At 44.7% G+C, this 26,089-nt stretch overlaps 1 protein-coding gene across 1 annotated transcript; it reads right to left on the bottom strand.

The window, feature by feature from the left end:
• Positions 1–931: 931 nt before the first annotated feature.
• Positions 932–25,483, bottom strand: SRPX2 (sushi repeat containing protein X-linked 2). The gene is made up of 11 exons (XM_010969654.3): positions 25,105–25,483; positions 23,139–23,368; positions 18,682–18,762; positions 9,703–9,894; positions 7,449–7,625; positions 7,041–7,167; positions 6,760–6,881; positions 5,489–5,668; positions 5,009–5,142; positions 2,516–2,637; positions 932–1,462 (listed from the first exon to the last, which is right to left on the bottom strand). The coding sequence occupies exons 2-11, from the start codon at positions 23,218–23,220 to the stop codon at positions 1,282–1,284; spliced, it is 1,398 nt and encodes a 465-aa protein (XP_010967956.1). The 5' UTR covers positions 23,221–23,368; positions 25,105–25,483; the 3' UTR covers positions 932–1,281.
• Between the last annotated feature and the right edge of the window lie 606 nt (positions 25,484–26,089).

Genomic DNA, 26,089 nt, shown 5'->3' with positions numbered 1-26,089 from the left:
CCGCATCTGTGAAATGGGGCTCATAATGGGACCGACCTTAGAGGGTTCTTTTGAAGATTTCAGTCAATTGATAGTATTTAGAACAGCACTTGGCACAGAGTGAGTACTTGAGCATTTTAGCTCTGCCTCTCCACCTAGCCCACTTCCTCCTCCCCTCTAATGTTCCACCGATGACCCCTCTGGGTAAAGCTGAAGGTGAATGGCTGCTGAGTCTTAACCATGACACAGGGTTCCACAAGTGTAGACAAGAAGGTTCCCGGGGCAGCAAGGGGAAGAACACTTTTCTTTGAAACAGTGGCGCATGCTTGAGTGCAGCAGAAGCCAGAGCAAGGGTCCAAATGTGGATCAGCTTCACAACAGCCCCCAAAGCCCCAGTTTACTTGCCTTTGTGCTGCTGTAGCTCCCACCTGCTCCATGCTCATCTCTTCAAAGTGGATGTCTGAGTAAGTGAATACGGGAGGCTGAGTCTGTCTTTTTTCCTTCTCTCTGATTTAGTTTATAGTTGGTGGTTTTGAGGTTTCCGAGATCACGAACTGGGGGCTTCTCTGAGGAGGGGGCCGCATTGCCTACCTTTTTGCTACAGGAACCGGAGGCTCAGTAAGAAGAGACTGTTGCCCATGAGCTAGTTGGAGGGGCGAGAGAAAGCATTCTGCCCTGGCCTGATTTTTCTTCCCAAACTCCCTCCCACTGCAGCATTTTGGTAACTCTTAGGTGAAGTGATAGTTAACATAGCATTTGTAGCCCAATACCCTAAGGGGGAAACGACAAACAAGTTCAGGAATGTTTTGTGGCTCCCCCTCCACCCTCCAATCCCACAGTTAACCTGTAAGGAAAATCCAGCTACACTTGCTCAAGTGTCCTGGTTGTCTGTTGGGATGGTGCTGCCCTCTGCTGTCACTCATGGTAGAGGAACTATGTAAAACACAGCCGGTTAGTGAATGAATTTAGGATTTACTTATCTAGAAGACTTCGGAGAGCCGGGCAGAGGCCCAGGTTAGGAAAGCCAGATCTTCTAGCCACGACCTGCTGCCCAGGGCCTGTCCTCAGTCCCCACCTAGCTTCTCATGCTCCTCCAGTGCTACCGAAAGCAGAGACTTGCTTAAGGAAACTATTACACAGCCCTAAAATGGTGTCTGGAAATGTCCCAGGATCGAGGAACCTCAGCCACCTCAGAGTCCTGTCCCTAGAGCTGTGGGAAAGCATTTTCTCCTCTTATGAGGCCCCAGCTTTGGCTGACCAGGGGACCTTTTCCTTTGACCTTGACCACGGCCTGGCTCCAGTTCACTCGCACATGTCCCTTTGCTCCCGGCGCTGGGTCAGCTCCTGGTTGCTCAGTAGATAGTCATCAATGAATGTGAAGATCTCCTCGGGGGTGACAGGTTCCATGTAGCGTTCCCGGTCAATTCCCTGCTTGTCAATCAACACCATGTTGAAGTAGGAGGGAGTGAGGCGCTGAAACTGCCTAGAGAGAGGAGCCCAAGGAGGTGTGAGAACTTATCTGGGCGTCATTCCGCCAGGCTCTACAACCCTCTGACCTTTCACAGCTCCACTGATGGACGAATTCCTTTCCCACCTGATCCCTTGTCCCCATCCCCTCCACCACCTATCTCAAGCCCTTATGTTTTTCTCTACTCAGACCAGAGTCTTGCTGCCCCTGTGCGTCTAGCTCAGCTAAGCTGTCCCTTCTGCACCCCAGATGAAACAGCTTTGTTATGACCAGACTGTGCTTGCCTCATAGGCCACCTTAAGCTGGCTATCACATGATGTTACTAGTGATTCCTAGTGTGGGCATAACCCACACAGCCTTACATGACAGCCCTGAGGTTGTGGGATCAATATCACCTGGTCAACTCTTCTAATGGTAACCACAAGTCAGCAGTCTCTTTCCTCTGAGTGTTTCACAGTCTCTCCTCTACCTGGGACTGAATCTGTCTGTCTCTACTGAGATTGAACCCCAAGGGGTCTACTGTTTATAGGACAGATAGCAGTGACGGCCTTATTGGCTTTGAGTATATGTGGAAGCATTGGAAATGTGATAACAGATAGATAATGAGAAAAGTCCACTTCTGCCACCTGCCTCTCATAGTCTTCTCTCCCCACGGGGGGCAGATGGGTATGGTTCAGATTTCAGTGCCTAAAGATGCTTTTTGCACCTTTGGAGACTAAAGGCAGAGGGATAAAGCCATAAGGCACCAGAATCTGAGGCTTGTCATGTCTGGGTCTGTGCCTCAGCCCTGGCTATGCTTCAGAGTCACCTGAAGTACCTTATAAAAGCACAGTCCTGAGGTGGTTTGGGTTGGCCATCTGTATTTTAAGCACCTCCCCTCACCCCTCCATTTGATTCTGACACCCTGCCACTCTCTGGTCTTAACCTAATGTATCCGAAGAGTTCAAACAGAAGGAATGCCCCAAGAGAGTAGTGTCTGCTGATGGTCCCACAACCCTCCTGTTTCCAGTGCCAGTGTCCTGCCTAGGGTTTCTGCCCACCCCTTCCCGCTCGCCTCCCAGCCTGGACCTGAGCTCCTCGATGAGGTTGGCTGACAGCTGTAGCTCCCGGATGCGTCCCACCTCCTGAGGTGGCTGCCCCACCAGCTCGATGATGGTCACGTGCCGCAGGTCCAGTCCGCAGGTAGATTGCTGGGAGGGGAGAGAAGGTTTTTGATAATAAGCTGTCAGACTCAAATCTAAGGTTACTTAGCTGATTCCTCCTGGGCAGTGTGGGAAAGGAGGGGCTTCTCGCCCAACCGTCACATCAGGGGGTCTACGAACTCTTCCCTCTGTCATTTCTGAAGCACTTGCCCTAACAGTGTTTCCTTTATTCTAACCAAGTGTGGAAACTGGTTACACCATGTGGAGTAGAAAAGAAAAATGTAATTGATAAATTGCAGGAACAAAATCTCTCCTTGCTTAGTTTTGCATAGGTTTTAAACTACATAGGTTCTTTTTTAAAAAATTGAGATACTAATTGACATATAACGTTATATTAGTTTCAGGGGTACAGTAAAATGATTTCATATTTGTATATACTGCAAAATGATCACCACAATAATTCAAGTTAACACTCAACAACGCATAGTTTTTTCTTGCAATGAGAACTTTTAAGATCTACTTTCTTAGCAACTTTCAAATATACAAGTATAGTCACCATGCTATACATCACATACCTAGGACTTATTTCTTTTATAACTGGAAGCTACAGAGTTTTTTTTTTTTAATAGAAGTATAGTCAGTTTACAATGTCATGTCAATTTCTGGTGTACAGCATGTTTTTTTCAGTCATACATATACATACATATATTCCTTTTCATATTCTTTTTCATTATAGGTTACTACAAGATATTGAATATAATTTCCTGTGCTCTACAGAAGAAACTTGTTGTCTATCTATTTTATATGTAGTAGTTAGTTTCTGCAATAATGACTATTGTTTATTGACATGCATACCTAATACTTTGTGGGAATAATCTAATTTGATCAGCACAACACCCCTAACAACATAGGTGGTTCTTTCTCTGTAGAGGAGAAATTAACTTGCCCCTATTTGCATGACAATAGGATGCTGAGGCAAGATTCAAAATGAGGGCTGAGGCTGCCTGCCCAAGGGTGTGCTCCCTACCACTAGGCAACATGGCCACAGTCTTCTCTCAGTCCCCAGAATTTCTCCAAAACAGTGCCAGTGCTCTTTTCATTACCCTGTGTTGCCTTCTTCCCACCGGGCTGAACATCCTGTAACCCTCCCGTGGCTCTTTGTCCTGCCTTGTTCGGCAGGGTTGCCTCTTAGCCAGATACCTGGGTGGAGGTTTAAAGCAGCAGAGAACACTCCCTGGTGCCGCACCCCTTGTTTCATCTTTGGGCTACTTCTCTAGTCTTGGCTCTCAAGGTCACAGTCCTCCCTGGCTGCTTCCTGTTATTGTTGTTGCTTTCTGTTCAAGCTGAGGTATTACTTTTGTCTGGAACTAGGTCCTTTTTGGTCTAGATACCCAGGGTCACTCTTTTGATAAAGTTGCTTTCATCATTGGCCTCTGAATATTGCCTTGGCAACTTGTAAGTTTCAAACTTTAGAGAGCCCCTAAATAGCTTCTTTTACCTGAATATCTAACCCCTTGCATCTCCTCAGAGCTGATTCTCATAGTCTTGCCAGCATACCCTGAATTCTCTTCAATATTATTTTTCTCTTTTTTATCGAGGTAGAGTTGATTTACAATCTGACTTAAGTGTCAGGTGTACTACCATAGTGACAGACTAGTGATAGGTCCTAGTCTGTTCTTTCTATAGGTCCCAATGCTCATAGCTTCTCCTTTCCCTGCAAGTGGCTTTAACTAAGTATCTCATAGAATGTTAAAAATCATCACGCAACTCCCCTATTTGATTTTGAAATATCACGACACTTTTCCTTCTCTTCTGCTACCAGCAGTGGTTAAGAGCACAGATCCTGGAGTCAGACTGCCTGGGTTCAACCCTGGCTCGGCCACTTACTAGCTAGTGATTTGGGGCAAACCATTAACCTCTCTATACCACATATGCCCTATAAAATGGGGATATTAATGGTACCTACCTCATAAGGGTGGCTGTGAAAATTCAATGAACATGTGTTAAGCACGTATATTTCAACATACCTGGTACTTATTATAGCACTTACTAAGTTTGTTAGGTGCTATTATTCCTCGAAAACACAAACATAATTAATTCCCCACATGGACATTTGATCCTACCCGTCTCACAAATCTCTCCAGAGTGCTTTGCCCCTCCCTTCTCATCCTTCACCAAGCCCCCTGCAACCCATCATTCCAGTGAACTCACTGCCTTTTCAGTAAAAACAGCAGTTTTTAAAATGTGCTAAATTTGTCCACAGTAAAACTGATCAAATGTTGTCCCCAAAGAGTCTGAGGAAGAAGTGTTTGTGCTGCAGAAAGAGCAAGTCTTTGATTTCCAAGAGGTGATGGAGTAATGGAGTGGGGTTTGGGGGCGTGCAAAGGAGTGAAGTCCTAATTAGGGGAGTGGCTCTCACCTGTAGCATAGTGAGCTGCATTTTATAATATCGGTTGGAGGGATCAGGAGCTGAGATGATGAGGAGTCGCCGTTTCTCATAGAACTGATCCAGAAGGCCAGCAGCCGAGTTGACATTGACGTTAATCTTCATAGCTAGGGCAGAAGCACGAGGCTAGTCAGAGTATGGCCGGCTCCTTCATCCCAGCATGGGCAACAACATCCTGAGAAGTTCCAGGCTTTAGGGTTAACACTTTTTGGTTGTCTCTCCCTCTCCTTGGGGGAAATCCTGAAAGAACACTTGGAGAACTTGGAGATTTTAAACCATTTTTCTTGGCATAGGAGTAGTCTATGGGGAACACTGGCCCTTTAACACATCTCAGAATCCCCTGTTTCCACATCATACACGTTGCTATTGGCCCCTGTGCCATAAACATTGGGAGTTACTCCAAAGTAGCCCCGATCTATATGTCCACTCTCCCCATTTCCTACTTTCACTCACGAGTACAGATGGGTGGTGATCCTGACCACTGGCGGCTGGACTGGCAGACCCGGGAGGGGGTCCCTTGGCGCTCATAACCTCCATCACAGTGGTATTCACAGGTGGCACCATAGTTGTCCCCCGATGAGGTGCAGGTGAGGTAGCCATGCTGTGGTGGTTTCAGAGTTGGGCAGCGTCTCACTGTCAGGGAGGAGTTCAAGTTAGAGGCTATGGTGGCTCTTTAGGGGGAAAAAAAAAAAGAAGGCTAAGAGGGTGCCCATGCTGGGTTTTCTAGATCAGCAGACCCAGGATGATCAAAATGAATGACTTCTCTGTGTTTCTAATGGCCAGGAGTAGAGCCAGGATCTTCCTTTCTTATAGAATTACGTCTGAAATGTAGGCAAAGGTGTTCATAAAGTGTGGAAGCACAGATGAGTATACATGTTGTCATCAAAAAACTATTAATCTGTAAAAAAAAATTGCCACTTTTGTGTTTGGACTTTGGAGACACACTGCATAAAGATGACCACCTTACAAAATTACTTTTAATATCAAAAAGAAATTGGAGGGGACAAATATCCATCAGTGGGAGAAGTGTTAAGCAAATTATGCTATATTCTTAGAAGTAGATTATTATACTGTCATTAAAATACTTCTGAAGAAATTTTAAAGAACATGAGAAAATTACTTGTGTTATAATGAAATGTGAAAAAGGGTAATCTAAGATTGGATACTCAGTATGATCTCAACTATATCTTTTTTAAAGTCCATGTGAATAAAATACTGGAAGGAAAATATCAAAAGATTAACAGCAATTGCCTCTGGACAATAGGGTAATAGATTTTTCCCCTTTGTCTATTTCTTTATTTCCCATATGTTAAACAACAAGCATGAGTTAATTTTATGATAAAAACAAAACAAAACAAAGAGCAAGAATCAGGCAGCCAACATCACCAATTTCAGCCGAGGTGAAAGACTGAGAATGAAGGCTGATTAGATTTGATTATTAGAAGACCAAGAATAGAAATGGATACAGAATATCTTTCTGGATTTTATCTAGATTTAGGAGATTGAGAAAGTCTTGCTGGGGAGTAGAGTTTCTGAAACATGTGTATGCACATGTAACATGGGCTTCCTGAATGACCTGTTTAGTGAACTTGTCTTTTCCCTCTCCTGATATACCTGAGGTGTCTGTTTCAGCCCTACAGAGAAGAGGGTTGTGATGGGCATCCAGAGGATCAGGGAAGAACAGGAATAATAAGTGATGCAGAAATGGAAGACTTCTTTCTGACCTTGTACTTTTACAATGAACTTGCAGCTGGCGCGGTTGTAGGCTCGGTCATAGGCAGTGTAACGAATCACGTGCTCACCTTCGGGAAACTGAGAGCCAGGCTCAGGGCCTCGAAGTGTCACCCTGCATGGGACAGGGTGAGAGAGCCACTGAGGAAAGTGACTCTTAGAACCAGGGTCTGGGGCACTTCATCACTGTACCCTCAGCCTGTGCAGTTCAGTGTAGGCAGCCTGAGGGCCTGGGAGAAGCCGGTGGGAGGCAAAAGAGGTATCCGTTACTCACCTGGTGATGGTCCCATCAGCAGAATCTTTCACCACGGGTGGGTCCCAGTATACACGAGCAGTCAGCTTCTCTGGCTCTGCCATCTTCTCACGTGAGTGAGGACAACGGATCTTGGGAGGATCTATGTCTGCCAAGGCCAGAAATCAAGTGCTGACTAGTGGGTCCCCTGCCTTCCCTGGAGGGAACCCGTAGAAGCAATACCACACCACTGGGTAGGCAAAACATGCACTCTCAGTTCAACATGTTCAACCAAACTGGGGAAGGAAGTACGGCTCCAAGGGAAGGGATCTTTTTGTTAAGCCCAGGCTCAGGGCACCACCCTCACAGTGAATGGGAATGCCTTCTGCGGTGGACAGAATGTCAGGCTGGCTCTTTGCAGCAGGACGACTGGGAGCACCCAGCATTTACCTACACATACAGGCTCGCCTCCGCTCCATCGCCCGTCCTCCATGCAGATTCGGCTGCGGTCACCTTCTAGGTGGTAGCCAGTGGAACAGCTGTAGTCACAGCGGGAGTCAAGAAGCACCCCGTTTGTGCACGTGTAGGTGCCACTCGTGATGAATGGCAGTGCGTGGCATCTCATTTCTAAGAGAGAATCAAGTGGCAAGCTCAGGGGCCTGTGGGACCATGTGGAGGTGATGCCTGGGTATCTAGCACAAGGAGAACCGTATCAGAGACAGCATAAAATCCAGAAAACTCTACCCTGAACTGCTCTGATGTTTTTGTGCCTGATTGCCTCTTTTTCCTAATTGCCTTCTTAGTTTGATATTATAAAGTACAGTAGTGTCCTAGGTGGGTGGGGGCAGGGTGTTGGTCTTAAAGAAGTAAATTACTCATCCAAGTATATGGACTTGAGAATCGCACCTAAGTTTGGATCCCAGCTCCACCACGTACTAGCTCTGTGACTTGAGCAAGTTACCTCATCTCTCTAATCCTCATTGTTTTCATCACTAAAATGTGGATACCGTGAAGTGGGATTGTAGTGCGGATGAAGGAGACGATACACATAAACCTCTGGGCTTATTTAGGGCCTCGGCAGCTGATAGATTTCCTCTCTCATTCCTCAAATGCTAGATGCCCTTGAACAAACTCAAAGCTCCTTTTTGAGTATAATTTCAGTGCTACCACAAGCACTCCTCAGCTGAAGCTCACTTCCACGTGGAAGCAGGCTGGCCCTCTGTCTGGGTGAGAATGCAAATCAGGCCAGTGCCTGCAGGGCCAGCTTTGGTGGCATTTGTTGAAAGAGGAATCCATGTGCTCTAGACATCACATGGGCTGGGAGCGGAGACCGCTCCCATGAATTGATTGTGAGCCCATGCTTGCCAAAGTCTAGTTTGAAATGAAATAAGTAGGCCAGCCATTCCTTCAGGTTGTCTAAGTTCTAACCCTCCTTAAGTTCAATTACTGGAACTTTGAATAAAGATTCTATAAGCTGTGTTCGTTTCACTTCTGGGTTGAACCAGACTTGAAGATTACTGCCTTTTATGTTTTTCAGTATCCTTTATGTAAAGATCTATGCAAAAATGACCTCCTTGAAATCAGGGCCAAGAAAAAAGGTTTGTCTTTCCAGATGCCTTTGTTTTCTCAGTATTATATGACAATGAAAATGACACATCCAAAAGGTTTGCCCTTGTGTCTCTTATGAGGAAGGACAAAGCCAGACTCTGTGTTTCAATATAGTAATTAACTCATGCTAGGCACCTGGGAATATGTACCTCTCCAGTCTTTACACTGGTTTTACGTTCACTTATAGACTTATATTCATTTTGGAAAGCCAATTCAAATTCATTTTGGAAACGATGGGGTCTAAGTCCTAAAATAAATGAATTAGTCACCTAGAGGGGTGTGGGGGCTTCTTTCTTTCTGGCTATCAGGCTTCTCCTCTCCTCCACAGCATCTTCTCCGATCAACCCCATTTCTCCCTGAATGCTCAGCACTTGGCATCCACTTATACTGCATACATGCGCACACACTGGGGTTTCCATCCCCTTAGTCTATAAGCAGCCTGGTAATTGAGAGATTGAGTAAGTTCCTCAAATGACCAATACAAGGGCTCGGCACGTGTGGCTGTTCTACAAATGGCATTCAGCGATGGACATAGGGACAGACAAGCCCAGCAGCCAGAAGAGGGTAGGCTGTAGGGCTTAACTAAGAGGTCGGGACTTGGGAGCTGAGGGGATGTGTTGTGAAATGTGTGTATTAGCATCCCCACATTCTAGCCTTAGGGACCCATCTTGACTTTCAGGAGAAAATGCAGAATAGCAGATGTTTTATAGCTTCACTGCCAAGGCCTTCTAAGGCCTTACGCCAGGAAGTACAGCCATTTACTACAAGAATCTGAGACCACACACCCTCAGAGCACCAGGGGAAGGCCCAAGTCCACAGCAGGCCCCAGGTGGAAGCCTTCCATGCGCTCCTAGGCCCCCTGGAGCCCGAAGGGCTGGTTGCTACTTAAATGCCCACATTGCTTGAGTACCAGCCATAGGGAGAGACAATGAGCTGAATGTTAGAATGGGGAAAGGCCTTGTTGGGAGCCTGGGGGAATATTCTCCATATGCACTTGACAGAGGGCATAGTAACACCTCCAGGCATATATCCTGGGTGGCTGGCCAGTCAGCCTCTCTCCCACACACCCGTCAGCATATGCACACATGCCACTTACGCCTGCAGTAGGCAGTTCCAGACCAACGGCGGCTTGGCAGGCATTGCACCGACCTCCGTCCAATCAGTCGAAAGCCCCGGTCACAGGAGAGCTCGCAACGAGTGCCCAGGCTGCTGTGATAATTTCCTCCTCTCGGTGAGTAGCACGTGGCTTCTCCATCCTGGATATTTAATGTATAACACCATCGGGGGACTGTAGCAATAGAAGAAAAGTAAGCTAGAAGTAGAGTAATCAAGCCAGCGTGGTATTGGTGATAAAACAGATACATTGATCAATGGGACAGAGTAGAGAGCCCAGAAACAGACTTACAGAAATATGCCAAAATGATTTTTAACAAAGGTGCAAAAGCCATTCAATGGAGGAAAGATAGCCTTTTGAACAAATGATGTTGGAGCAACTGAACTTCCATAGGCACACATACACACAAAAGCAAAGCAAAGGACCTCAACCTAGGTGTCTTACACAAAAATTAACTCAAAATGGATCATGGACTTCAGTGGAAAAAGTAAAATTATAAAACTTTTAGGAAAAAACATCGGAGAAAAATCTCTAGGATTCAGTGCTGGGCAAAGAGGTCTTAGACATGACACCAAAAGCACAATTCATAATAGAAAAAAATCAAGGAAATGAAACTTGTCAAAAGTAAAATTTTTTGTTCTGAAGAAAGCACTGTTAACAGATGAAAGACAAACCACAAACTGGGGGAAAATATTTGCAAACCACATATCGAACAAAGAACTAGTATCTAGAATATATAAAGAACTCGGAAAACTCAACAGTAAAAAAGCAAACATCCAGTTAGAACACGAGCAAAAGATATAAACAGACATGTCACTGAAGAGGATATAGTGGTGGCAACTAAGCACATGAAAAGATATTCAGCATCATTAGTCATTAGAGAAGTGCAAATTAAAACTGCAACAAGATACCATTATATGCCCATTGGGATGACTAAACTAACCTGGCACTACCAAGTGTTGGTGAGGATGCAGAGAAACTGGAACTCTCATACGTTGCTGGGGGAAATACAGAATGATGCAGCTACTTTGGAAAATGATTTGGTAGTTTCTTATAAAGGTAAATACACACTTGCCAGGTGACTCTGCAGTCCCACTTGAGGTATTTACCCAAGTGAAATGAAAACCCATGTTCATACAAAATCCTGTACACAAATGTTTAAAGTAGCTCTATTCATAATTGTCAAATGCTGGAAATAACTCAAATGTCCTTCTGTGGTGAATGGTTAAACTAACGGCGGTTTATCTATACAAAAGAAAGCAGTGCTGATACATGCAACAACTTGGACGAATCTCCAAAACAGTTTGTGAAGTGAAAGAAGCTAGACTCAAAAAGCTCCAGACTGTAGGAGTCCATGTATGTGACATTCTGGATAAGGCAAAAAGTACTGAGACAGATCAGTGGTGGCAGGAGATCAGGGGTAGAGGCGGGGATAACCTCAAAGGGGCAGCCCTGCGCAAATTTTTGAGGTGATGGAACTGTTTGGTACTGTAGTACTGCTGACCCGCCTCTATGCATTTGTCCAAACTCATAGAACTGTAAACCAAAAAGAGTGAATTTTATATATAGTAGATACATTTACAGTAACTTTAAAAAATAACACAAAGAATGAAGCTTTGTGAGAGAGGAAGGGAATGTGATCTCAAAGTAGGCTGCTTAGGAATGAAAGTCTGATCCCTGTTCAGTACTGAGCACAAAAGGTAATAGGGCCATTAAATCATAAAAGCGTCATTACGATGCCTCATTGGCTACACAAAATAAACGACTCTTCAGTGGGTTCAGATTTTAAAGTGGCACGTATAAACAAGAACAGGGCCACTTGCCCAAGGATGTATACATAGGATGACGCAGATGTTTTAGCCTAGGATCGGGGAGGCTAAAGCCCTATATGTGCTCATTTGGTTCCTAAATCCTAAGGAAAAAAAAAAAAAAGGAGAGCTTTGAATAAAAGCTTATCAGAGGATGGGAGGTAATAGCTCAGTGGTAGAGCACATGCTTAGTATTTATGAGGTCCTAGGTTCAATTCCCAGTACCTCTGTAAAAAATAAATAAGTAAATGAATAAACCTAACTATCCCCTCCCCAAAAAGCTATAAAAAATTTTTTTAAAAAGCTCATCAGGAGCTAAAGGAACAAAGACAGGCTAGAGCTTCTGTATGAGGGTAGCTGGAAAATGAAGACAGATGACAGAGAGAAAACTATCCTTTAAGCCACAATGGGCTTGTGATTTCCAGCATTAGTTTTGTTTTGTTTTGTTTTTGATTGAGGTATACATTTATAATTAAAAAGTGATACAAATGAACTTATTCACAAAACAGAAACCAACTCACAGACATCGGAAACGAACTTATGGTTACCAAAGGGGAAGTAGGGAGCAGAGGGATAAATTAGAAGTTTGGGATTAACAGATCCAGTGTTCGTTTTGAGCCTGTGGCTGTGACACACAGCTACCATCTGGAGACACCATCTCCAAATGACGGAAAGTCTCTTAAGCGCTATAGCTGCAGAATTGTCGATTATATGGTCACAACACATATCACCAAGACTTTACATGGGAGGCTGGGACCTCAACAATCACTCCTGCCCTATTTTTCACTCATATCCTGTCAAGGAAAATACATATAAAATTGGAATGGAAAGAACAAGCAAGCATAGTAAAGGGAAATATAAACCCCAGGATAAATGTTGAGACAGTAATAAAGGGTCTAGCTATTGTGAATAAGTTCGTATTTGCTGGCCTGGAGGAATACTGGCATAAAGAGAACATGCTAGACTTGTGGCTACCAGAGGCACGGGGTGGTGGGAGGGGGAATTGGATGAAGGTGATCAAAATGTACAAACTCCCAGTTATAAGATAAATAAATACTAGGGATGTAATGTACAACATAATCAATATAATTAATATTGCTGTATGTTATATATGAAAGTTGTTAAGAGAGGAAATCCTAAGAGTTTTCATCACAAGGATAAATTTTTTTCTATTTATTTAATATTGTATCTATTTGAGATGATGGATGTTCACTGAACTCATTGTGCTCTACATCTTAAACTTACATGGTGCTGTATGTCAATTATATCTCAATAAAACTGGAAGGAAAAAAAAAAAGACTTAACCATAAGAAATGACAGTTTACCAAAAGAAAAAAAAAAGAACATGTTGGAAGGCTGGAAAGAGCAAAAAACACTGTTCCAATTTTCTTCCCCCCTCCCCAGATTTATTCAGGTATAATTGACAAATAAAATTGTATATATTTAAGGTGAACAACCTTAATGATGATGTTTTGATATATGTATACATTGTGAAATGATTATCGCAGTCAAGTTAATTAACACATCCATCACCTCACAAAGTTACCATTTTTTTTTGTAGTGAGAACACTTAAGATGCACTCTTCTAGTAAATTTCCAGTATGCAACATAGACTTATTAACTGCAGTCACCATGCTGTACATTAGATCCCCAGAAGGAAGAAGAAGGCAGCCTCTGGGAACTATAGACTGGTGAGACTGACAGCACAGATAACAAAATGTTCTAGAATAAACATACTTTTATGAGCAGTTTCAAAGAGAAGCGATGATCTCCAAGTGATCTCAAGAACAAGTAATTCCAGGTGGACCTCATTTCCTTTTTGGGTATGGTCACCAGACTGGTGGAGCAGGGGAAATGGTGGGTATACTATGTGGAAGTAAGTGAGGCACGTGACCACGCCTTTCAGGCCACTGATGCGGATCAGATGAAGAAACACAGGAGAGGTGCCAGTACAGTTATGGAGATTCATAACTGGCTGAACAAACTTACCCAAAGAATGCTCATGGGAAACTGAAACTAAGAACATGGTAGGACATGTGTCAGTCATTACGGAGTAGCTACCGTGTGCTAGGCACCCAGATTTATATTTTCATTTTTCCATCCATCATCCCATATACTTCTCACAACAGCCCTGTAAGGTATGTAGGGGTTTATCCCTATTCTGCAGATGAGGAAGTAACTTGCCAAGGATCTGTCAGCAAGCATGGGGCAGAGCTGGCCTTTGAACCCAAGCTTTGACTCTAAAACCCTTTTTTTCCCTAACCACAGTATCTGTCATTGCAGCATGTTAGGCTGCTATTTTGAAGTATACATTTACATTCTTGAATAGGTAATATAGCCACATTTTATACTTTAGCCACCGCTGAAGTATAAAAAGTTACACAGTAAAATTCTCCCTCCCACCCCTGCCCCACACCTAATCCCCCTTAGTGCCCCCACTAACAATTATTAGTAGTTTATTTATACATATAAAGCAAATCTTATTTCCCCTCCTCTTTATCACATACAGTAGCATGTTATGTCCACTGTTCCCACCAATACTTCTTAAAATAAGCTGAACAGGGTGGTGGGGAGAGTATAGCGCAGTGGTAGAGCATATGCTTAGCATGCATGAGGTCCTGGGTTCAATCCCCAGTACCTCTGTTAAAAATAAATAAACCTAATTAGTTCCACTCCTAAAAAATAAACTCAACAGTATGTTTTAGAGGTCTTCCCATATCACTGCATAGCAAGCACAGCATTTATTTAATTTAAATAACATTTATCAAATACACAGCACAGTGACTGGCCCATGATATGTGTTTGCCAGGGTCAAAGCTGCTAGAAGGCAGAGGAGCTGAGATTTGAACTTAGGCCCACGGCCTCTGCTATCCATCTATCTCTTTCTAGAGATTATAAAGGAAACGATGTGCTGACAACAGGGTTGAAAAGTGCCTTCTTTGTGATTATTTTCAGATAACTCAAGCAGGCAGAGTTATCAGCTTGCCCAGAGCTGTAGCAATCTGGGGGGAAAGTGGTGGCTCAGGGGACTGGGGCATACTGCAGAGAATGTTTTCTGACTCCAAGCTGGGAGTTAGTTTAAGGGAACAAAAGTGCAAGATTAGTGAAAATGGCACCAAAGTACACAGGCAGTTTGCTCAAAAATAATGATCTGATTTTTACTGGTTAACTATTCTTTTTTTCCTTTTTTTTTTTAAACAGTGGGTTACATTTTTTATGAAAGAGCTGGAACAAGCATGGCTTTGGAGTCAGATCTGAGTTTAAATTCCTGCTCTGCCACCCCTGAGCTCTGTGATTCTCTAAATTAAGCTTCCCTAAGCTTAGTTTCCTGATCTGTGAAGTGGGGACAATAAGCTGGTTTCATAGGACTGTTTCGAGAATCAGATGAAAATGCATGTGTGAAATAGATCTAGCCTTGGGAATGGGAATGATATTCCCTGAATCAGTGTCTGGGTTTGAGATGCTGGCTCATACTGCTTCAAGCAACAACACGCTGCTGCCTCCTAGAGATGCCATCCCCAAATTACAGAAAGTCTCTTAAGCGCTATGGTTGCAGAGCTGCCAATTATGAGGTCACAAGACCTTATAAGGAAGGCTGGGACCTCAGGTTGTACATTCCTGGCTACCTCCTCACCCCTCAACATAGATAACCTCACTCAATTAGTTTTATGCCCCGAGACTAAGTCCCAAAGATAGTCATGAGACACTTGATCCCAAGGCCAAAGGCCCCCATATGGCTTATATTTTTTAAAAAATGGCTTTATGAACATTTAAAAATAACCAATGAGGCAGGTTAATATTAACTAAGAGTTGCTGGACCCCTTTAAAGTATCTTCTGTGTCTGTTGCTTTTTCCCATCTACTTCTCCCATTTACAGTCTCCTATAATCTGGCTTCTGCTCCCAGAATGCCAATCAGCCAGTAAACATTTCTTGAGCATCTACTTTCTACGAAGCTCTATGGGGTGTCATACATGGCTCCTTCTGTTAAATAGGTAACTCCTGTGTTGAGGATAATGAAAAGTAAACCAAAGAGGCAGTGTATAATGAATGCCAAGTGAGTGGTCCAGACAATAAACATTTATTTCAGAAGAGGTATAGGGCAGGCATATTTGACCAGAGAGAAAAATACCATATGATGTCATATATATGTGGAATCTAAAAAAATGGAAACAAATAAACATATTTACAAAACAGAGACAGACTCACAGACGTAGAAAACAAACTTATTGTTACCGGGGGGAAAGGAGGGGCTGGAGGGATAAACTGAGAGTTTGAGATTTGCATATACTATTATATATAAAATAGATAAACAACAAGGTCCTGCTGTATAGCACTATATTCAATACCTTGTAATGGCCTATAATGAAAAAGAATATGAAAAGGAATATATATATGTATAACTGAATCACCATGCCGCACACCAGAAATTATCACAACATTGTAAACTGACTATATTTCATTAAAAAAAGAAACTTGACATAGTATTTCCCAACCCTTAAAAAGAAATGAAGAGGTATATAGTAGGTACTTAATAAACAGTCATTGAATAAATGAATGAAAGAATGAATGGATGAGGGAGAGCTCAGTGTGGGCCAAAGCAGTCAGGGAACAGGGTAGAGCTAGATTTCATGTGGGGAGAAGGGACAATGAGCTGTCAGGCTGGGCAGCTAGACTGAGACCAAATTCTGTTAGAAATGATCATTTTGGGCCACTAGGTTTGGGGAAGGGAGAAAGAGAGTCAGAGAATCCAGTTAGGAGGCAAGTGTCATTATCCATTTGTGAGGTTATAAAAGTCTTAATCCCCTGGATTAATTAAGAAATGACAATTCTTGGTGAATGACTGGTGAGGGGTGATTAGGAAAAAGGGGCTATTAAAGGTGATGGGGGCTATTAAAGATGCCACTGAGGTATTTTTAAGAGAATGAGGGTATCATTATCAAAAGTAGGAAGGTCAGATGCAGAGCAGTTTTCAGGGAAGATGAAAGAATTTAGTCTTAGATATCTCCAAATGGAGCAGCAATTGGAGATGCAGTCCAGGAGCTCAGGAGACAGGTCAGGGTCATTCAAAGTTCAGATCCATGCCTCCCTCTCTCTCTTGTCACCACTAGAGAGCCCATCTCCTTTCTTGGCTTCAGCTATGACCAGAATAGTGAAATGTCATGGAGCCCAAGGAAGGGGGCAGGGTGAGAAGAGAGGGATGTGTTCATTGTTGCTGAGAGACAGGGGAGATTGAGCTCAAGAAGGGGCCATATGATTTGGGCTTTGGGAGAGAATTGTGATCTTCCAGGGCTGTCATTTCAGCATAGAGATCTGTGGGTGAGTGGGAAAGAGTCTGCGGGGAGTTTGGGAGGTAGCGGGTGTCGGGACAGAGAGGTAGTTGGTGTGTACCATTTGGCAGTGAGAAGATAGGTAGAAGGTAGCTAGAAAGGAGCACAGAGGAATTCCAAACTCTGATCATTTCCACATTGAAACTGTTTCCTCAAAGGTCACCATTTACCTTTTTCTTGCCAAATATGTTTGAAACACCCTCAGTTTGTTTCCATTATTTGATACAGTAGATCTCTTATCCCTTCCCTTTCCTTAAAATTCTCTTCTCTTGTGGCTTCTGTAATATAACAGATACTATCCTGATCTCCTCCTCCATGGCTGACCACTAACTGTCTCTTTTTTCCTTGTTGGTTCCTCTTCTCCTACTCACATCTGTAGGTGTCTTCTGAGGCTCTGACATTCACCCTCCGCTCCCTCAGACAGCTCATCCAGCTAACCTAGTGACTCACAAAGCTCTGTCTTTCTACTTCCCACTGCCTATAGGGTACAAACCGCTTTTCTTTTGTAACCTTGTCTCCCTGAGAGGGATCTTAACAGGTATTCAGACAGGTTGCTTTCAGAGAGTCCTTTGTTTCTTAACCTCTTAGTACATCAAATCTGTACTGGTCTTGTCATCTCTTTCTTTGAAACATCTTGGGTTTATTTTACTCTCCATTTCTCTTCCACTCCCCTCAATCATCTCTAACCAACATTACTGTTACTGATTCCTAGAGAATTTCCATGACCCAGGCTCCACCCCTCCCGAACTCCTACTTTCTCTACGCAATAGTGAGGTTAATATTCTGAAAATACCATTTCCCATGTCACTCCCCCAGGGAAAAACAGATGATGGCTCCTTATAACTCCTAGCACAACGGTTAAACTCTTCATCATGGCTTGCAAAGCACAGAAATAAAGAATCTTAGAAATGGAAGGGAAATTAAATATCACCTGGTCTAACTTTCCTTCTAATGCAGGAATCGCTATTCAGCCTTCTTCACAGATAATCCTCCTGCCTCTCTTTAGAAGAGTCCCTAGATCATGGAGCCTTCCCTAATCTGACCTCATTCTTTTTTAAAATTTATTTTATTTTTTTGAGGGGGGAAGGTAATTAGGTTTATTTATTTATTTATTCTTAGAGGAGGTCCTGGGGATTGAACCCAGGACTTCGTGTGCTTTAGCACTTTAGCTATATCAACCTCCCCTGGTCTCTTGATATTCAACTTTATTTTCTACTACTCCCTCCACATCCCATCGCCTCCAGTCAGGCTGGCTTCTCCCTAGCTCCTTCCTCTAAAAGGTTTGTTCTTACCTGTATGTCTGTGGCCATCTGCTTGGCTGAATGCCCTCCCCTCCCCTTTCCAGTTCTCGAAATCCACCCATCATTCAAGGCCTAGTCTAAATGTCATCTTTCATAACCTCTTTCCTGACTTTTTTTCTTAACTCCTATTACATTTACTGCTACCACATAGTTTCACACTTACTTGCCTTACATGTGCTAATTTTATTGCCCTCTCACCCATATCCCCCAGCTGAATGTAAGTTTCTTGAGGGACGCAAAACCCTATCTTAGATTTGGTATCACCCAAGGATTACCTTACACCAGACTAGGCATGCAGTAGGTACTCAGTCAATACTTAATGACAGATGGGCAACCTTAATGCTAGAGAGGTGAGCTTACACAGCAAGCCAGTAGTTAAGTTCATGACCGGAAATCACAGCCCCTGATTCCCTGAGCTGCAGTTTTGACATAAACAAGCCAAGCTGGGTGAGGATGCTTCAGGGAGGGCCTAGGCCTTAGGCCAGAAAAGGCCCTTCCCAAGGCTGAGAAGCAGCGAGGATTACCTCGGTAGTCTAGGGCGGGGGCCTGCGGGATTTCTTCAGCATATACTTCATTATAGCTTTCATCTGGGTAGTAGCCCGAACCTGGAATGAAGAAAAGATCAAGGTGACATATTGGTTTCTCACTCAAGTCCTTCCCAACCATTTCCCCTTTCCAACTTGGTCCCTTTCTGAGGACATGACACTCCATGGGTGAGGAGCTAGGTGGCTATTTAGTGGGGAAAATTTTGCCTTGTGAAGGAGCAGAACTATTGTGGGCAAACCTCAACACCTCAGGGGCATGGAGGGGGAGCTCATGATGATGGAGGAGTGGGCGGCTTACTGGGAGCACTAGAAGCCCCCATGCAAAAGGAAAAAAATACTTGACTAACCGTTAATCCTGCCAATCTGGACTACAAATGACCTATTTCCTTGATGCAACACATGAGTCTTGGTGAGACACCGATGACTGAGCTCTAAGGATGGGCAAAAATAGAGCCTGAGCGAGGGTCTTTCAGCTCTAGAGGGGCCTTCTCACAGTCCTCAGAGAGAAACAATCCCTCACGCTCCCGCCAGCCCGCAGGGTACTAGACTTTTGCCACCTGGTTGCCAGTGCTGGGGAGGCATGCCAAGGCAAAGGGGGGGGGGCGGCCCAAAAGGCGAGCGGAATGAGAAGGGTTTCACATCCCGAGCAGTCTGTCCTGGTTTGGAGAAAAAAGAAGGCAGCGTCCTTTGGAGAAATAACCAGTTTCTGTAATCAGCAGAAGCCTTAGTAGGGAGCTGCAGAGCTAGAGAACATTCTGAATCCACCCCCATTCTGTTTAGTGGTCCAGCCCCTGCTGGAGGCCGGTCTGCGGCTCTCTGGGAGACTAAACAGTGTGTTCCACCAGACGGCAGGAAGCGGGTCATGATTACGAACTAATTGGAGTACAACTTGGTCCTTTCCGGAGCGAAGTTCTCCGGAAGCTCCCTTTCCAGCCTCCCAGAGCCCCAGTGCACGCACAGGAACAGAGCCGCCAGCCGCGCTTGGAGGCAGAGGACGATCCCTCATTTCCAGGAGAGGGTGTGCTTCCAGGACGGGGCTGGGTTTGAGCGCTGAAGCCCTGTGGCCTGTGTAAACAGGCTCGCCAGCCTCCTCTCTGGGAAGAGGCGCAGGGCCCCCTGCACTAAAGGGTGGAGCGGAGGGTTGCCGATGAGTCTCCTCCATTCCCCACGGGCCCAGACTGGGGGTGGGGGGGGGGTGTTGGGAAACCAGTTCAACTTGATGAACAAGGGAACGAATCAAACTGAAAGTTTGCCCAATGAAATCATGTCCCCGTCGGTTTGCCCTCATTCCAGAGGAAAGAGTTCATATTTTCTCCTTCCCTTTATTTATTTTTTCCCCCTGTTTTCCCATTTGGGTTCTTCTCGTGGCTTTCCTTTATTGCTCCTTAGGCCTCCTTTCCCTTGCTCGCTCATTTCTCACCTGGGAGGTTTCTTTGTGGGGCCGTGGGGGAGGGAGGGGAACAGAATTCTTGTCAGCTGTTTCTGTTTAGTATTAGCCTCAAACGCCTACAGCGCCTGTCAACAGGAGGCCAGATGTGCGTGATTCTCTAAAGGATCTGTTCCCCGCACTCTTGTTCCAGAGCTGGCTTGTGAAGAGATGCCCAGCAGGGCGCAAGCCTCTGTTTACCAGACGAGCGAACACGAGTGTCTGAGGCCCATGTCTGGATAAGAACCACCACCGCCACCACCACCACCACCACCACCACAACGACGGCGTGTATCGTCCAGCATGTACTCTGTGTTCAGCACGTTATATGCGTAATCTCATTAGATCACCCTGACATCTCAGTGAGGTAGACAACCTTATTGCTCTCCAATACACAGATGAGGAAACAGGCTCAGAGTTGTGCAGGGAGGAGCCCCAGCTCTCCCAGCTAGTAAGGAGCAGAGTGGCCATTCCCACCCAGGGCTCTTTAAGCCCCTCAATACCAAACTCAGACACATGCCACTAAAGATGGCAGTAAAGGAGAGCTCTGGACAACATTCAGCAGATATAAAAATCCACACTTTCTTGCAATTCAGCTGTTTTTACTCTGTGTGGGGGGGATCGAAGGCCACCAAGCATTTCACATCATTCCAGAATTACAGGGGATGTGGGAAAGCTGAGGGGAAGACTCAGTCAGATAATTAGAGTCTATACCATGGTACAGAGGTGGCTGGCCCAGTGCCCTGTCTGCTTTTGTGGTGGGAATGGGTTAGGGCCACCTTACCACCGTGAGCCTTTCCATTTCCCCTCTTCGCCTGTCTTTGGGTATTTTTTGCAGATCATGTTACTGAGATGAGATATAAGAGGCTAGAGGGGCCTCCTTCCCACCTTGTTCTATCTCCTTCTCCCCCTTCAGCCCTGGCCGGGAAAGGTTTGGGCAACATTCTGGGGTTCCTTTTGGTCAATCAGTAGATGCTGTGTGGTCTGGGTTCCTCCAACTTCCATACTACACTCAGATCCTCTAAGTACTACCCTTTGCAAAGGTGTGGTTGGGAATGTAACTGATAGTTGATGACTATTTTAGGACTCCACACTAAGGCTTGGATTATGATAAGAAATACAGTCTGACTTCCTGAATTGCACAGATATGCCAACACTTTTAACCCACTGTTGGCTTTATTTGTATTCTTAACCCTTCCTACCCCCTGCTGATTACTCTTAGATCCTTTTTCTGATTAGCCTTGAATCCACACTTGGCTGCTTTCCTTGTACTGTTCCCAATTGAGGACGAGGCTATGGCCACCAACAAAATAGTGCCGGGTGGTCACTAAATATCTACTGAATGAATAAATGAACAAATGAACAGAGCCAGCTCAGGCAGCTGAGCTAGTGATGGAGGGGAGGATTACTGGGAAATTTCCAAATTTCTCTCAAGACATAGCCTCCTAAGAACAGAAGAGGGCAGAACCAGGGGGTTGGCAGGACTGTCAGAGACCTCATCAGCCTGGGCTCGAGTGGTGAGCATGGGGATTCTTGTAGCAAGTGGGGAGGGGCCACCTTAGCAAATGGCCCTTTGAGAGCCTCAAATGAATCTATTTTTTGGTTTGTTTTTTGTTTGTTTTTGCCTTTTTTTTTTTTAAACTGCACTGTCCTCAAGACTCCGATAGCTCTAACTCCCACCCTGGGAAACATAAAGACCTTTGCATACCATGGGGTTTCTTACAGGCGTTCAAAATTGGGCTTGAGCCATCTAACATCCGCTCCATAGTCTTGCGGTCTTTGGCTGGATTTCGGTCTCCTGCACTTGAACTGAAGCTAGAGGGGAGGCTGGGGAGGACCGCTGTGCGTATTGTCTCCTGAGGATTCGGGGTTCCTTCAAGCCCAAACAGTGTGTACTCTGCCAAAGGCTTGACTTGAATTTCTTCATCTTAATGTCAGCCCTTCTGCTTCACCCCCTACAAAGCCAGGTTAAGCCAAGGAGGGGAAGAAGTTCGCATATTTGTTTAAAAGCTTGATGCAGCTGTTCCAAACAGAGATCCTGCCAGAGGCCTCCACCAGGAGCTAAGGGCATGTGGAAAATTTTAGCTACAATGACTGCAGCTGTGATGGAAGCAGTTTGTTATTTACTCGTCTCTGGATGTTTTTCTAACTCCGTTAGTTGGGCTGGTCTCCTCCCCCTACTCCCTCAGCCCGGTGGAGGCAGACACTGCAGGCCGCAGAATATTCTTAGCACTTGGAATGCCAGCCGGGCCCCATCAAAAAACCTCTGTCTGCCACCTCATTATCCTTCCTTCATTCCTCCCCCTCCTCCTTCCCCTCTCCTCGAAGTCTGTTCTCTTGAGCTCCCTAGGTCTCCAGGGGCAAAGGATGGAACATTCGTGAATCCTGAAATCTCCATCCCTTCTGAAATAAGAAACAAGCCAGAAGAAACAGAGGGATTCCTGTTTAAGAGAATGTGATCTGAATTGTCATTAACAATCTTTGGCAGAAAGGGGCTATAAAAATCTCATCCTATAAGTAAGGTTGGGGTGGGGAGGGGGAGAGAGAGAGAGAGGAAAGTTAAGTGGAGAAGCAGGTAAGACAGTGGCCTCAAAAGCCATGTTGACCAACCTCATTTTATTTTTTTTATTGAAGTATCATTGAAGTATAAAAGTATATAAATTAAAGATGTGAATATACTGATTCACAATTTTTAAAGGTTATACCCCATTTATAGTTAGCATAAAATATTTGCTATATTCCCTGTGTGGTACAAATAAGCTACAAGGATATATTGACTAAACCTCATTTTTCTGTGGATGCAGCCTGTTTTCAAATAGCTCTTATCAGTTGCCTCAAAAGCCTCCTTTGGTAGCCTGTTGCAGTGTTTAAACATCTTTATTGTTGAGAATAGTTCCTCTCTGTATCTAATTTAAGTGCCTCCTATTGCATTCTAACTCTTCCCTTCTCCAAGACTTGGTCTAGGCCCTGCTCTCCCCAGAAATGATGGGCAACGGCTTCTAGAACTTACCTGCGTACCACGTTGGTGTCACTACTGGAGTGAGGAAGAGCAGCAGACACAGAGCTCCTCTTCGAGTTAGTTGAATGGCCATCCTTGAAAGGCAGGGAAGCTGGGGAAGGGTGGGTTAGGGAGACAAGAGTAGAGGTATGTGGCCAGAAGTACCAGGGCAAAGGAGAATGACTTTCAGAAATCGGCCATCAATAAACTTCCAAAAGTGAGGGGAAGCAGAAATGTGGGATCTGCAAGGAAGAAAAGAGATTTTTAAATTAGTGAATGCCACAGGGGGTGGGTGTAGCTCAGTGGTAGAGTGTAGGCTTAGCATGCACGAGGCACTGGGTAGTACTGCCATAAAAAAAATTAGTGAATGCCTGTTGTATCATCATGCGCCTTGTAAGGCTCTCCCACTTTATAGGATAAAAAGACTCTCTTTATTATTTATGGTCTCTTTTCCTCCTAGGAGGAAGGGGACATAAAACAACCAATTACCAATTGACCCTGGTGATATCTGATGCCAATATTCCATGGCCCAAGTTATAGAGAGGGACATTGAGGTACCAAGACCAGGAAAGGGCCAACATAAAATCATGCAGAACCAAGAGTGAATCCTGCAATTTAAAGGCGCCAGTGGATGGTTCCATTCATTTAACTAGTATTTCCTAACCACTCATCTGGTAAAGCATTAGCATATATAGGCTGAGAGCTTGAACTCTGGGGTTACACAGACCTGGATGTGTATCCGATTTTGTCCCTATTAGCAATGAGGCCTTAGATAAATTCCTTACCTTCTCTGAGCCTCAGTTTCCTCATCTATAAAATGGGAATAATCATAGCATCTACCTTATAGAATAGATTATTGCCTGGCACATAGGGAAGCAATCAGTATATAATAGATATTATTATTATTACCAACTCCATCTTGAACAGGACTGGAGGTCTCCTTTCTCTAGTCTCTCAGGCAGTAACTATACCCTGGCTCTGTTCTTAGCTTTGGGTTTTGAGGCTTAGTGGTTTGGTAGTGACTTCTGGCTTTCAGGTCCAGCCTAACCTTCTAGTTTTACCCTGCTGAGCCAGCGGGAAGTTGGTGAGGTTGGGAAGAACTTACTGAGGTACGTGAGGAGAGGGTAAGCAAGCTCCAAGTGCCCTCTCACTTCCCGTCCTGTCCTCACTCTAATGGGATGAGAGTTTTGTGGTTCCCCGTAAGCAAATACTTCATAAATGACAGTATTAAAACTTGCTGCCTATGGGTATAAGCTGGCCACTGGACTTCTCAGCAGGCACCCATTCACCCACATGCTTTCAATGAAATGCCAGGCTGAGGGAAGGAGTCAGTCCCAGAAATGGAGAAACAAAAAGATGGCAGATTCTGGACAGAACCCCAAAGAAATGTGAAAAGGCCAAGAATGGCACCATTCATCTTCCAATGCCTTGCTACCTGGCTTCAGATTTTGTCTAGAGAATGGCGAGGAAGCAGGATAGAGAAACAGTCAGAGCAAGCGAGGGAGGCAAGGAAAGTGAAACGATGTGGGAAGGAAGCTTAACAAGAAAAGAAAATCTGCCAGAGCCAAAGTCAAGAGATAAAAGCAGAAAGAAGGAACAAAAAGGATGAGAGAGAGATTAAAGAGATTCAGGAGAATGAAGAGCTCAGATGCACGAATCATCGACCCCTCTCCCACATGCAGCTTCCATCCAGTTCCTTGCTTTGGGAACAGGGGCTTTCCTTTTCAGACCCAGTGCTCTGAGTCTGTGACCCCTTCCCTGCCCACCTCCTCCCCAGTCTCAGACTGACAACTTGACTCACCACCGGAGTCAGCCATTCCTCTGCTGCAGGCTGGGAAGGTAGTGGGAACGTGTGTCTGCAGCCAGGTCACGACTCAAATGATCCAGTTTCATAAAATAACTTCTCCCCCACCCCTGTACCCCCCAAGGCTGTGAAATGGGGTAGTGTGATGTGGAGGGGCGAAGTAGCACATCTTACCTGTTGTATTTTGTGGAGGAGGGGTCCGGCTCTCTCTCCTTCTCTTGCTCTTTCTCCTTCCTTTCTGCTCCTCTCATCAGTAGGAAAAACTTTTACTTTAACATTCCTAGAACGAGTGGCTCCTGGTCTGTCCGGGCCTCCGGGATCCCGTTAACACTGCCCAGATGTTAGGACATCGGCATCTGCCAAAAGTTTCCTTAAAGCTATATTATCCCTAAAGCTATAGCTGTTCCTCCCACAGAGAAGGATTTTGGAGAAGTAGGGGAGAAGGGAGACAAGGATGAGAGCAACTCTGTCCGTCTGCTGCAGAGCAGGGTAATGTGTGAATGGTGCTGGCCCCAAGCCTGTGCGTATAGTAATGACTAATAGGCCGGCTAAGGGGCCTCCAGAGATGTGGCGCACTGAAGAACATATTTTTTTAAATGACTCAGCATGACATCAGGATTAAATGAAAAGGAATTCCACCAACTCCTAGGAGAGGGGAAGACTGGAGCTGATTTTGTCATTCCCCAGAGATTTCCCCTGTCATTCCTGAGTGCCTCCATCTCTGAGTTGCTCTGCCATCCCCAGGCACAGGGTCCCACTTTGAAACCCTCTCTGATGACCTAATTTCTATGGACTTCAGTTTCTGATAAGATTATGTTGTTGACAATAAAAAATACCATGTGCTTCTAGCCTGCAGAATCAAAACTGATTGCCTGTCATAAGCGTGGAGAGAAAGCATGCTGAAAGAGGCTTTAGTAGGAGGTTGTTTAAGCAAATCTAGATGATCTGTCTGGGCATGGCAAGGTTATAGGCATTGCTGACATGTTTCCCGGTGATCTCTGATGGAGAGCTGAGTCTCTTCACTAAGCAAGCTTTCTTCATTTTAGTATCTGATAATGAGACTGTTCTACCATGGTGAAGACCAGCTCCTGATACATTCCCTCCCCTCAGAGTTGCATTTCCATCCTTGAAAAGGCAGTGGTCGTGGAAAAAAATTTTT

Source organism: Camelus bactrianus, chromosome X (assembly GCF_048773025.1).
Source record: "Camelus bactrianus isolate YW-2024 breed Bactrian camel chromosome X, ASM4877302v1, whole genome shotgun sequence".
Lineage (NCBI taxonomy): Eukaryota > Metazoa > Chordata > Mammalia > Artiodactyla > Camelidae > Camelus > Camelus bactrianus.
This window is presented reverse-complemented; position numbering and strand designations above follow the sequence as displayed.